Below are 12651 nucleotides of genomic sequence, written 5' to 3'. Positions count from 1 at the left end.
AGCACCGAATAGCCAGGAAACATTCAGAGAACAGGAAAGAAAGGCGCTGCTAAAGACCCAAGAGCTCCTGCCTCCCAGACTGCTCCACGCGCGGAAACTCCCCCGGGACCGGCTTCTCCGGTCCTGGCGAGAGCCGCTGTCCTGGGCTGCCCGCGTAGCTGCGGCTTCTTCGTCTTGAGCCCATTTCAGCCTTTCCGATCTGCGCCAGCCTTGTAAAAGGGAAATAAAGCGGAGTTAAAGGAAGCGGTATAGAGTAAGAGAACGCGGCAGAGGGTTTGAAACGAATTCTCTCTGTCTGTCTCCCTCCCTCTCCTTCTCCTTCTCCCTCTCCCCCCCCCCCCCCCCCCCCATACGTATATATATTTTATTTTGCTTCCTGGTCAGCCCTGGGCTTAATGAGGTCCATTTCTCGATTCTTCCAGTAAAGGATATAAACAAGGAGGAGGTGACACTAAGGAGTACTAAGGACTAAGAAGTTTTCCCTTCTTCAACGTGTGTTATGGAGTCATTACATCATTTTCCAAGCAATATCCAAAACTTCAAAGTGCCTCTAACCCACCCGGGCGGGGGAAAAGGGAGGGATATTGGCCATTCAGAAACTGGATAAATAGATTCGGAAGTGGAACTTTTACAGGTGAGAAGTTGTGATTACCACTCTTAAGGCGTCAAGAAATGTATCGTTTTAGTTGGAGAATAGAAAAAATAAACCCTCTCCCTGAGACTCTTTGAAGAGAATTATCTAGCTAATATTTTAGCAATAGTGAAAGATAACGTTTAGAATTTATGCACACCTGGTGGAGCAGTGTCTGAAAGACAGAATACACAATCCTCAAATATTTATGTAAAGCACTGTCTCTAGGACATAAAGAATTATATGGTATACACAGTTCCTGCCTTTAAGAGTTTATTATAATCTAGCTTGAACAGATAAAGTGTAGAAAATTTAAATAAGCAAGGAAAAAATATAATGATGTAAAATTATATAAGAGATGTAACAATAGAGCATGAGACTCATTGCCAAATAAGTGATATTAATATAGAAATGAGAGTATTCTCCAAGGAGTAATCTGGATAGGTTGGATCTAAAAGGTGGGCAGAGGTATTGCATGCTATAGTAATGTCTTGCATCTTAAAATACTTGTATGTTTCTGAAGTGCCCTCTTCCTCCCTTTGCTGTCTTCTTACACCTCCCTCCTCTCCATATACTTTGTGATCCCATGACACTGGCCTTCTCGCTGTTTCTCACACAATACTCCATTTCTTGACTCCTTCCATTTTTTTTTCTGACGGTCCTCCAAGCCTGGAGATGTTGCCCTTCTTATTTCTGCCTCCTGGCTTCCCTGGTTTCCTTCAGGTGGAAGCTAAAATCCCACCTTCTGCCCAAAGCCTTTCCCAGTTCCTCTTAATGCTGTCTGTCCTGTTGTCATTACATAGTTGTAGGCACATTGTCTCCCTCATAAGACTGTGAGCTTCTAGAGAGCAGGGATGGGTTTCTGTCTTTCTTTGTATCTCTAGTACTAACAGCACTTCATGGCACATAATAAGGGCATAATAAATCCGTCTTGACTTGCTTGCACACATATTAGCAAATTTAACTCTTTCTTTGATGCTTTACCATGGCATGGAGGTTCTTGAAAACTTTTCAATCAATCAACCAATACGCATTTATTAAGTACCTATTATGTGCCAGCCACTGTGCAGAGTCCTGAGGATACAAAAAGAAAAAAGGATAATGGACAGTCTCTACCCTCAAGGAACTCGTAATCTAATGGGGGAGACAATAAATATGTTTAATCAAGGTATATACAGGATAAATAGGAAGCAGGGAAGGCACTAGAATTAAAAGGGTTTTAGAAAAGCTTTCTGTAAAAGGGGGGATTTTAGTTGGATTTAAAGGAAGCCAGGGAAGTCAGCATTTGGAGCAGAGGAGGGAGAGCATTCCGGGAATCAGAGACAGCCAGAGAAAGTGCCCATTGCTGAGAGGTGGGGTGTCTTGTTCGTGAAACATACAGGAGGTCATTGTCACTGGATCAAAGAGTATGTACTGGGGAGTACTCTGGAAGAAGACTGAAAAGGTAAGAAGTGACTAGGTTATAAAGGGTTTTGTGAATGCTAAACTGAGCATTTTATATTTGATCCTGGAGGCAACAGGAAGCCAGTGGAGTTTATTGAGTAGGGAAACTGCATTGTAGGACCTGTGCTTTAGGAAACATACTTGATATGGAGAATGGATTGGAGTAGGGAGATACTTGAGTCAGGCAAGACCCACCAGCAAGCTACTGAAATAATCTAGGCATGAGGTGATAAGGGCCTGAACAAGAGTTGAAGCAGTGTCAAAAAGAGAAAGGAGGATGTGTTCAAGAGAGCTGCAAAGGAATCACCAGGTCTTGGCAACAGATTGGTGGGTAAGGTAATGAGGAATCCAAGAAGACCCAAAAACCTAGAGAGAAGAGAGTATCTGACAGATCTCATAGCCAACATCCATTGAAGCAACTCCCGTGGAAAAGGGGCCAGCCAACCTCACCAAGTGCCAACCCGACTGTCACCACATAGAGCAAGCAAGCCAACCTAGCTGAAGAAGTAAGGTAAGGTACCTTGAGGGAGAGGCAGAAGGCAGCATGTGCCAGGCAAGTCAAATCACTACCACCACCTTGACTGCCAAATCCTAATGGAGACAGCTCAGGACCCTGAACCCAAGACTCTTGGGAACAGCAGTGTATTCAGCCCAGTTTCCTTGCCTATCATCTTGGGAAGAAAACAGCCTGGCAAGTGCTCCTGCAGGTGCTATAGCTATAGCTACTAAAAACTCAGAAAAGAAAGTTATTGCCACTAAAGTCTTTGGTACAGTCAAATGTATGAGAAATGTATGCCATTTTATCAATGGAAATGACATTTTCAAAGAGGCATTAACATCTGCTTTGTTAATGCATCCTAAGGACCATCTGACTTAAAGCCAAAACCTCCCATATATGTTGTATCCCCCATTAGAATGGGAGCTTCTTGAGAGCAGGGACTGTCTTTTATTTCTGTTCATATTCCCAGGACAAAGCTTTGCATGTCATAAGCCCTTAATAAGTGCTTCATTCAGATCTTACTTGGCTAGCAAGGCTTCATCATGTAAGCACACAGGGACAACTTGTATGCCTCTCTTACCTAAGGACCAGCCCAGCTAAGTGTAGAAAAGTTCATCACCAGGATGGCTACAGAGTAATGAAATTTCACCAGCCACAACTCTCAAAGACACTACTAAGTCATGGAGGGGTTGCACAGGTCCTTGAGGCATAACAAGCAATTATCTCAACTCTTGGAGACAGACAAGTAGATGTCATCTTATAGAGGCTGACTTGAGACATAGAGAGAGGTTAAATGACCTCTCCGTGGTACATAGTTAGCAGAAGGCAATGTGGCCCAGTGAATTAAACCTAAAACTCTTGGGAGTCTCTGATTCAGTAACTATACGATCACAGGCAAACCATACCTCTGTGAGTCTCAATTTCCTTATTCACAAAATGAAGAAAATCACATGCATGCAGTGCATTCTCAACCTTAAAGTACTGTGTAAATATCAGTTTATTCTTATCATTGTTGATGACAAAGCTAGGACTTAAACCCAGGTCTCCTAACCCCCATCTGGTGTTTTATGTACCCATCTGCTTCCATTCACACATCTGCTCAGGTCCCTGGTTAAACACACTTTCAAGAACTACACAGCTGGATTTGCTATGAGACTGTAGAGTTCCCAAACGTCTATATTAATTCCTATATACAGGACTTATTTCAAAAGGCTAGTGTGAAGATGGAAAATCCAAATTTGTATAATTGCACTCAAATAAAATTAACTCTGATCAGTGATCCCCTAGTATAAAAATCTTTACATAGAAACACTTTGCATATTCCAAACTCTTGAACCACAATCTTTATATCATAGCAACTCACTTGTACTCCTCGAAGAACATCAGTATCTTCTCCAAGAAGCCTTTTCCATGCCTCCTCAGTCTTTGTGCCTTCCTTCTGAGACTACCTGTATCTATATGTCTATATATGTCTATCTGTGATGTGTCTATCTGTGTCTATATCTTCTTCCCCATTAGACTGTAAGCCCCTGCAGAGCAGGAACTATTTGGTTTTTGCCTTTCTTTGTATCCTCAGCACTTAACCCAGTGCCTGGCACATAGTAGGTGCTTAATAAATACTGACTGAGCTAGAATCATCTCTAAGACTCCTTCAAGCTCTAAAGTCAATGTTGCTGTGATTCTTACCATCCTAAACAGCAATTAACAACATTATTATCCCAAGCAGTAACTGACTACCCATTCCTATGAGTACTTCATACAAAAAGAAACTTGGTAAACACAAATTAAAGAAAATTACATTAATTTAGCCAAAGAAAAATATTCATACCCATCATGGAAAAGTTTTCAGAGATAGGAAATATGTAAGAAAAAAGAATAACAAAGGATTAAACAAGAAAATAAACATTTCTGCTCATGTCAGAATCTAAAAGTAGATAGCCGGTAGCTTCTTAATTATATTTTTCTTAGGGAAAAAGTTTCCAACCTTCTCTTTAGCCCTCCCTTTACTTCCCTTTTGTGGAGTGGAGAAAATGTAATAAGTTACAAGGCAGAGAAAAAAGGAATATTAAGAATAAAGAGCATGATGACAATACAGAGAAAATGTTAAAACAGGAATTAGAAAAGTAGGATAGATGAAAAAGAAGGGAGGTAAAAAATAGAATTAGAAGAGAGAAGCCAACATATGAGAAGGATAAGAAAAAAAGCAGGTATAGTAGCATTTTTGTAGCCACAATTTCTTATCTTCATATTATTCATTCATTCAACAGACATTTATTATATATGCAAACAGACCACGAGACTAATACCTAACCCAAGTTATCCAGCTTTCAAACATTCGCTTCAAAAATCACCAGCAGCCTAATGATCTGTGGTCTGTTTATGCATTTTTCATGAAACTGTTTTCCAGCACCATAACTAAATGTTCCCATAGCTACATATGTGAGCTGCAGAGGTGACAGCAATCCTTGGAGTACATGTGGCTCCTGCTTCTGCACCTGGCCTAGCCCAAGCTCCTCAGCCTCCTGACCAGTTGGCTACTCGTGGCTGAGAAGTGAATATGGCATGGGGTTATGGAGAGTCACAAGGTATTGCGACCATACGCACACCAAGAAATAGGCATCTATACTTGCTGCCATCGGCAGATCTTGGGTGTAGATATTATCTAACATATTACTTTAGAAGATTAATTGATAAAAACAAGTGACTTTGCTTAGTCAGAGGCAGAAACATTTTCATGGTTTTGTGCATGAAAACAACTAATCCCTGAAATATTAAATCTAAAAATGTGACTTTAATCATTAACCAATATTTTCTTTACTTTATTAATACTTTCAGAATCTGAGTGTTATTTTCTTTTACCACAGTTACCTCTCATTCTCTGTTCTTTCCTGTTCCCTCTAATAACCCTAATCTCTTCCTCTGTCTGTCTCTGGCTCTCTTTCTCTCTGGCTCTATTTTCCTGGCTCCCTGGCTCTACCTCTGTCTCTCTAACACCAACTTCCTATAAAAAATAATGATACAGATTACAAATCCTAGTCACAAACTTGGCCAATACAAATCCATTGGGTCAAAGAATTTGTTCTGAGAATGGAGGTAGAGTTTGTGCTTCCAACAGAAATAAAGGAAAAAAGGGATTAAACATTTATACAGTACCTATTGTGTGTCAGGCACCATGCTAAAAGCTTTTTACAAAGACCTCAAATCCTTAAAACGGTCCTACAAGGCAGATACTGTTATTATCTCCATTTTGCAGTTGAGAAAACTTAAGGCAAACATAGGTTAAGTGACTTGCCTAGGATTACATAACTAAGTAAAAGTCTAAGGCCAGATGTGAACTTATGTCTTCCTGACACCAGGCCCAGCATTCTATCCATTGCATCCACTAGCTGCCTCTAATAAGAATGATGTAAAAACTAAGAAAATATAGGTGAGGAGATAGAGGAATCCCCTATACTAAACTATGGTGTCCTTCACATGAGGGTCTCCTCATTCCTGCCTCTCCCTGGTAGAAGTGTTGAAGAAGGAAAATATACTTTGAAGTTGGGAAACCTGGATTTAAATACCAACTAAGCTATTTGTGAACCATTTGACCTTGGGCAAGTCACTTAACCTCTGTGTCCTTTAGTTTCATCATCCATAAAATGAAGGGTTTGGACTAAATTATCTCTAAGATCTCTTTTGGCTCTAAAATCTACTATTCTATGAAGTTGTCTATCTAAAAAATTTGGTTCCATCACCACTTTCCTTATGTGATTCATAATAAGTTGTTTAGACAGTTTCTATCTCCATTCAGTCTAGCCTCTTAAATGATATACATATTTTAAAATGCCTTGATGAGGCAATAGAGACAATTGACAAATAGTATTGTAAGATGATTTATAAATTGTAAATTGCTGTGTAAATGTGAGCTATTGCTATTAATTTTGTGAGACAGCGTGGTATAAGTGGAAGGAAATAAACATTTATTAAGCACCTACTACATGCCATGTACTGTGCTAAGCACTTTATATTATTTCATTTGGTAGATACTGTTATTATCATTTCTATTTTACAAATAAGGAAACTGAGGCAGGCAGAAGTTAACTGTCTTGCCCAGGGTCACATAGCTTATAAATGTCTGAGGCCAGATTTTAACTCAGAGCTTCTTGATTACAAGGTATTTATTTTATCCATTGTACCACCTAGCTGCCTCTAAAGAAATATGGTAGAAAGACCACTCCAGTGAGAATCAGGAGATATGGTTTATGATACTGACCACAAGCTAGCTGTGAGTTTAAGCAAGGCAAAGCTCTTTATCACTCTGTACCTAAGATTCTTCATCCATAAAAAAGAGGATTCGCCTAGATCGCTATTCTTCCATGTTTCTTTTGTATTGTCCTTCCTTTCCTCTTTTTTTCTTCCTTCTGGCTCTTAAAGTATATATGTTTGTAACACTTTAACAGAAAATGAAATTTAGTGCCATTTTTAATATAAAATTCTTCTTATAAAATGATTCATAACATATCTGAAGATATTATAATTAATTGTTCTTTTGAGTAGGAGTAAAATATTTCTTGAGCATCCTCTATATAACATATATAACACAAATCTAGGCACATAGTGGGCATTCACTTTATACTTTTTACTGGTTCCTATGATCCTGTGACTGAAAGAGAAAAAAAAAGTTTGCCCACTGCCATTATCATAAATCTATCCTTCCAGGCTTAGTTTTTTCTTTCTTTTTTTTATAATTTTAATACAATTTTTTATAATAGCATGTACTAGCCCACATAAGTATTAATTTACATTGGTCCAATTTTCCATTGTCATTTTAAATGCTAAGAAAGTTCTATAAAGCATATCCCTGAATAATCACTAAGATGGATTATGCTGATTATCCATCTTATGTGCTATATTATCTCAGTCCAAGTGCTGCTCTGGTATTCCTGTATCCCCATGACCTGTAATTTCACAAATATGAATATTCCTTCCAGTGACACATATCTCCCCCCAATCCTGTCTTCCTGATCTCTGAAACCCTCAACTATGTCCCCCTGAAAACATCAGAGGTGGTGGTCTCATTCCCCTCATTATCTTGACATGGCGCAGAGACTAATGGGGCATATGGGCTGTCCAACAGTTGTTTGTTGCTTTCGCTATGTAACCAGTCCATTTTTTTTTTCTAATTCTACATTTCTCAGATACCATCATTTATACCACTTCCATATAATTCCTAATTTATAATGGATTACAGCCTGCTCATGCCCATCATGCACTTCTTTACTGCCCTTTGGAGGATCCCTAGTTGCATCTCTTCAAAGATCTGAGAGTATCTCAAAACTCTCAGCCATACAACATTGTCAGAAAAATACTGACATAAAAAATGCAGGCTTTTGTTTTAATCACATTGAAAGAACTCCACAGTTTTTCAATAACAATTCAGTCTACTCTCCTCCTTTCATTCAATTCTGGGCCCAGTTCATTATCCATTTGCAGGGTCCATATAGGATATCTGTACTCGTGAATGATCTCTGTGAATTTTCTATCCCACTGTATCCCATTGTTTCATCAAACTCTTATGAGTGACCATGGATTTCAATTAGGAGGCTCTTCAGTGCTCTTGAGCTTGATTCAATCAGCATACCATTATGCTCAATGAACATTTGGAGGATTTCATCATACAAAAGCATCTTCCTTAATATGAACTTTCCAAATCAAAGCCAAAGGACTGTAAATGTTCACCAAAAGCATTTCCCACTGTCATGGAAGATGTCTAGCACTACACACTGGTGGCCATGAACTATTTTTTTTAATTGAGAATTGTCTACAGTATTGACCTATTTGTTTATTCATTTATTTTGTTTATCTACTTATTTCATTGAAGAGAAGGGGTTCTAATTTTTTAGTTATTATCAAATTCTCCCTTATTAGGAAAAAAAATGTCAGATCTTTGTGACATGAATAAAATCAAGCAAAACAAATCCCCACATTGGCCATATTTAAAAATTTTCATTTTCATATTAGCCTATATCCAGGTACTATTAAAATAACAAAAGAAAGTCTCTAGGACATTGGTTAGATATCTGTGTTGAACTAATGGAAAGAAAAAGATTAGAATCACATAAAAGGAGAACGGCTCCTGATCTGCACTAGTAAAGGGAGCATTCATAAGCAATAAGGTTACAGATTCATTGCAGCATCAGTTGAGATCCTAGGCTGCTGTAATAACTTCCTAATGGTTCTCCTGGCTTCCAGTCTCTCTCTTCTCCAATCCATTTTGCATATAGCTACTAAAATCATCTCCCTAAGGCACATGTCTGACCATAGCATACCTCTGTTCAAGAACAGTTATTGGCTCCCATTGCCTATAGCATTAAATACAATCTCTTTAGCCTGCCAACTAAGGCTTTTCATATCTGGCTTCCACCTACCTTTCTAGCTTAATTTCACATTATTCCCATTTATCAACAGTGTTCCAGTCAACCTGGCTTACCAGGTGTTTCTCAAACTTAATATTCCATCCGCTACCCCCATGCATTGACACAAGTCATTGCTAATGCATGGAAAGTACTCCCTCTTCATTTACAACCTTCAGAAACCTTGTCTGCTTTCAGGACACAGCTTAGGTACTAGCACCTCCATGAAGTGTGGTGCCCCTCCCTTTTCTCTCCAGTCCTTATTGCTTTCTCCTTCCTAAGAGTGCTAAATGTGGAATTAGATACCATATTCTAGCTTTAATACTTGAATGACCTTGGCTAAGTCAAATTCTTTGAGCGTCAGTTTCCTCATTGGTAAGATAAAGACAATGGACTAGATTTCCTCTCTGGGGCCTTCTGGTTCTAAATCTTTGCTTCCATATCCTGGTGGTTGCAAAAAGCCTTCCTTCTTTATCTAGACTAGCATAAATACTTCAGGAGTTCCTCACAGCCATCTATAATCATTCCTGTGTGAATATCTACTCACACCAAAAGACTGCTTCAAGTCAGAAGAGACTTGGGTTTGAACTGCAACCGAACATAGAAACTCTGTGACTCTGAACATGTAATTTAACTTTTCAGTTTTTTTATATGTATACTGAGAGTTAAAAATATTTGCACTGCCTGTTTTGAAAATGGTCAAAGTTGCTTGGTTCTAATTGGATGTGACTAGGAAAGAATATCAATCTAATTTATGCTAAAGTGTCCCCTGAAACCAGGCTTAATATGTTGCTGCCCCTTCCCAGGATTTCTGGATTTTAACATTCTGTAACCAATAGCAAGCACCAATAGAAATATGAATTATTTTTGTTATTTACATGAGACTTAGCAAGTAAACCTACTCATGTAATTTGGAAAGTACTCCTTCCCTCAAATTATGTGCAATTCTCTTTGATATCTGCTATTCCATCATTAAGGACTTTTCTTTTGGGTTAAAGAATATTAAAATCCAGAAATCATGGAAGGGGACAACATATTAAGCCTAATATCAGGGGACATCTTTGCATAAATTAGATTCATATTCTTTCCAAACCACATCCAAATAGGAGAGAGCAACTTTGGCCATTCTCAGAAGTGCCAGGCAATGATATCCTGGATAACGTGGCAGCTTTAGGATCCTTTGAATACGTAAGAAAGGCTGCTAAAGGTCGAAAAGAGTAGGAGTTGAGGGCTGTCAAAGACAAATGCCACAATTTAATATAAAGGCAGCCTTAGATTTGTGTTTGCGGGATGAAGGAAAGAAGGAAATGACAGAGCAAAGGAGAAAGAAATGAGACAGAGACTAATGCAGTTTCTACACATGCCACAGAAATGGTAGTGTTTCCTGAAGTTCCTCAACGGTTTCTGCTATGTGTCCCGGCAAAAAGAAGGGGCAGGGGTGGGGCCACGTGGATGTATCTGGTTACACAACTGGAGAAATACATGGAGGGGCGGGGCTTACCTTAGAAGCTCAGTGGCTTCAGATTGGCTGGACGTTTGCCGGAGCCCCTATAAAGTTGCTGCCAGCAAGTGTTCTCGTGCTGCTGCTGCTGATTCTAACAGCGTTTGAGCGGACTTATGTGAAGTCAAGGCACCACTGCAAGCAGCCTAATCAGCAGACGTGGAGACTAAGAATAACCAGGGAATTCTAGGTATGTACGGAAGGGTCTCCTCCATTTGCTTGACCATCAGGACCTGGAACGATGACCAGTTTCCCGGCTAGGATCTTTGGGTTACTTGTCCCCCTCCCCCTTTTAAGGAAAATATGCAATAATCTGGGAATTCACAAAATGATTGCACAAACTGCTTCTGAGAGGCAGCACAGAAGAAACTGAGGCCAAATTTAGACATTTTAGGATTATGGGTTTTAGGGAAGTAAATTCTATTAGAGTGAGGGGGACGAAGAAAAGAGAATAAGGAAGAAAGGAAAGATTTTTGAAGCAAGTTGAAACATCATGAACATGCACTTGGGCTTCGATGTACTTTCCCAGGTCTTGGGGAGGCCTGGGTGGCCAGGAGTGGGAGGGAGAGGGAGCAAAAGAAACCAAAATTGATGTCCGCTGATGGAGAGTGTCTTCTTGTGTGTTCTAGGTAGATCAGCTCGGTCCAAGAAGCCCCCACCCACACACGCCGCCACTCCAATGTGGTACCTGGAGCGGCTCCGACGGTTGCGGACACGCCCAGCGGCCGCCTCTGCCTTTACCAATGTTCTCACCCCAAACAGCATCCCAGAGTTCTGCATCCCACCCAGGCTCCTGCCCAGCCCTTCCCTAGCCCCGGCCGGAAATCACTGGCAGGAGGAGCAGCCGCGGCCAGCGCTCGCGGGGGCCAGGGAGGACCCGGACCTCACCGACTGGGACCCGCGCTCGCAGGCCGCCCTCTCGCTGCCGCACCTGCCCCGCCGGCCCACCTCCTACGGCTTCTGCGTCCTGCTGGAGAGCCCCAACACCCGCCGCAAGGAGTCCCTCTTCCTCGGGGGCTCCGCAGCCGCTGCCGCCCTGCTCCTGCAGTCCCGGCCCGCTCCGCTGCTGCGGCCTCGGGCTCACACCTACTGCGGCGGCGGCGGTCCGTGCCACCCCCGAGGGCAGAGGGGCGCCCAGGACGGCCCGGGCTCCGCCTCGTCCCCCTCCTCCTCTGCCAGCTCGTCCCCCTGCGCGTCCCCGCCGCCCCGGGACGCCCCCGCCCCGCGCTCCGGGAGCCGCCCGCGCTGCCGCCGCCGCCGCCGCCTCCTCCGGGCCCCGGACGCGCTCTGGGGCCGGGCGCTGCGAGCCGGTGGCAGCCGCGTTCTGGCCCGCGCCCGCTCTGTCTCCAGCGCTGAAGACGAGGACGAGGACTGCGATGCCGTCCGGGACGCCCCGGCCCCTCCGGGCCCGCTGCAGCAGCGCCTGCAGGGCCGCAGCACCGTGCCCCTGGGCCGCGACGGCGGCGCCCTGCACTTGGCCGCCCACTACTGCCCGGTGTCCCGGCGGCTGCGCATCCGCCTGCTCCGGGCCGAGGGTCTGTACAGCGGCACGGCCGAGCCGGGGGCCATCGGCTGCAGGGTCAGCTTCACCCTGGTGCCCCCGGGCAAGACGCGCAAGCGGCGCAGCGCCGTGGTCCGGCGGAGCCCGAACCCGGTCTTTAACGAGGACTTCTTCTTCGACGGCCTGTCCGAGGAGGACCTGCGCCGCACGGCCGTGAGGGTCAAGGCGGAGAACAAGGGCCGGGGCCTGGAGCGGGACCGTCTGCTGGGCCGGGGAGAGCTGGAGCTGAGCTCCGTGCTGCTCTGACGGTGGCCCGGCGTCCCTCCTGCCCTCCTGGTGCTTTCTGTGAACCCGGGCAGCGCGGGCGCTGGCGGCTATTTTGGAAAAAGAAATAAAAGTGTATTTTTCTTTTAAAGTATTGCTCAGGTTCACGTTCTGTAAAGTTCGAACCTAAGACACATCATAACAACGTATGGGAGAACATTTAAGCGCTCATTCACAGACGGGGGCGTATTGCTTAGTGCCGGACTAGGAGTCCGGAAGAGCTGGCTTGGAATCAAGCCTCGGAGACTGAAGTGACCCTGGTCAGGTCACTTAGTCTCTGACCTTCAGTGTCTTCAGTGTAAAAAACTGGTTAATGATAGCGCCTCCCTCATAAAGTTGGTATGAGGGCCACCGAGC

General features: G+C 43.0%; 1 protein-coding gene across 2 annotated transcripts; it reads left to right on the top strand.

Annotated features, from left to right (window-relative positions):
* The first annotated feature begins 7055 nt into the window (after positions 1–7055).
* On the top strand, positions 7056–12385 carry LOC140508464 (C2 calcium-dependent domain-containing protein 4A-like). Of its 2 annotated transcripts, XM_072616420.1 has the most exons (2): positions 7056–10659; positions 11099–12385. In XM_072616420.1, the coding sequence occupies exon 2, from the start codon at positions 11149–11151 to the stop codon at positions 12274–12276; it is 1128 nt and encodes a 375-aa protein (XP_072472521.1). In that variant the 5' UTR covers positions 7056–10659; positions 11099–11148; the 3' UTR covers positions 12277–12385. The 2 variants fall into 2 exon arrangements, with proteins under 2 accessions (XP_072472521.1, XP_072472512.1); XM_072616411.1 differs by lacking the exon at positions 7056–10659 and having other exon boundaries at positions 10667–12385.
* Positions 12386–12651: the final 266 nt, after the last annotated feature.

Source organism: Notamacropus eugenii, chromosome 1, assembly GCF_028372415.1.
Source record: "Notamacropus eugenii isolate mMacEug1 chromosome 1, mMacEug1.pri_v2, whole genome shotgun sequence".
Taxonomy (NCBI): Eukaryota; Metazoa; Chordata; class Mammalia; order Diprotodontia; family Macropodidae; genus Notamacropus; species Notamacropus eugenii.
The sequence above is the reverse complement of the archived record's forward strand: the minus strand, read 5'-3'. Positions and strand labels throughout refer to the sequence as shown.

Excerpts from the sequence above, each read along its gene's own strand:
- LOC140508464 (XM_072616411.1), top strand. The coding sequence starts at position 11,071 with ATGGAGAGTGTCTTCTTGTGTGTTCTAGGTAGATCAGCTCGGTCCAAG.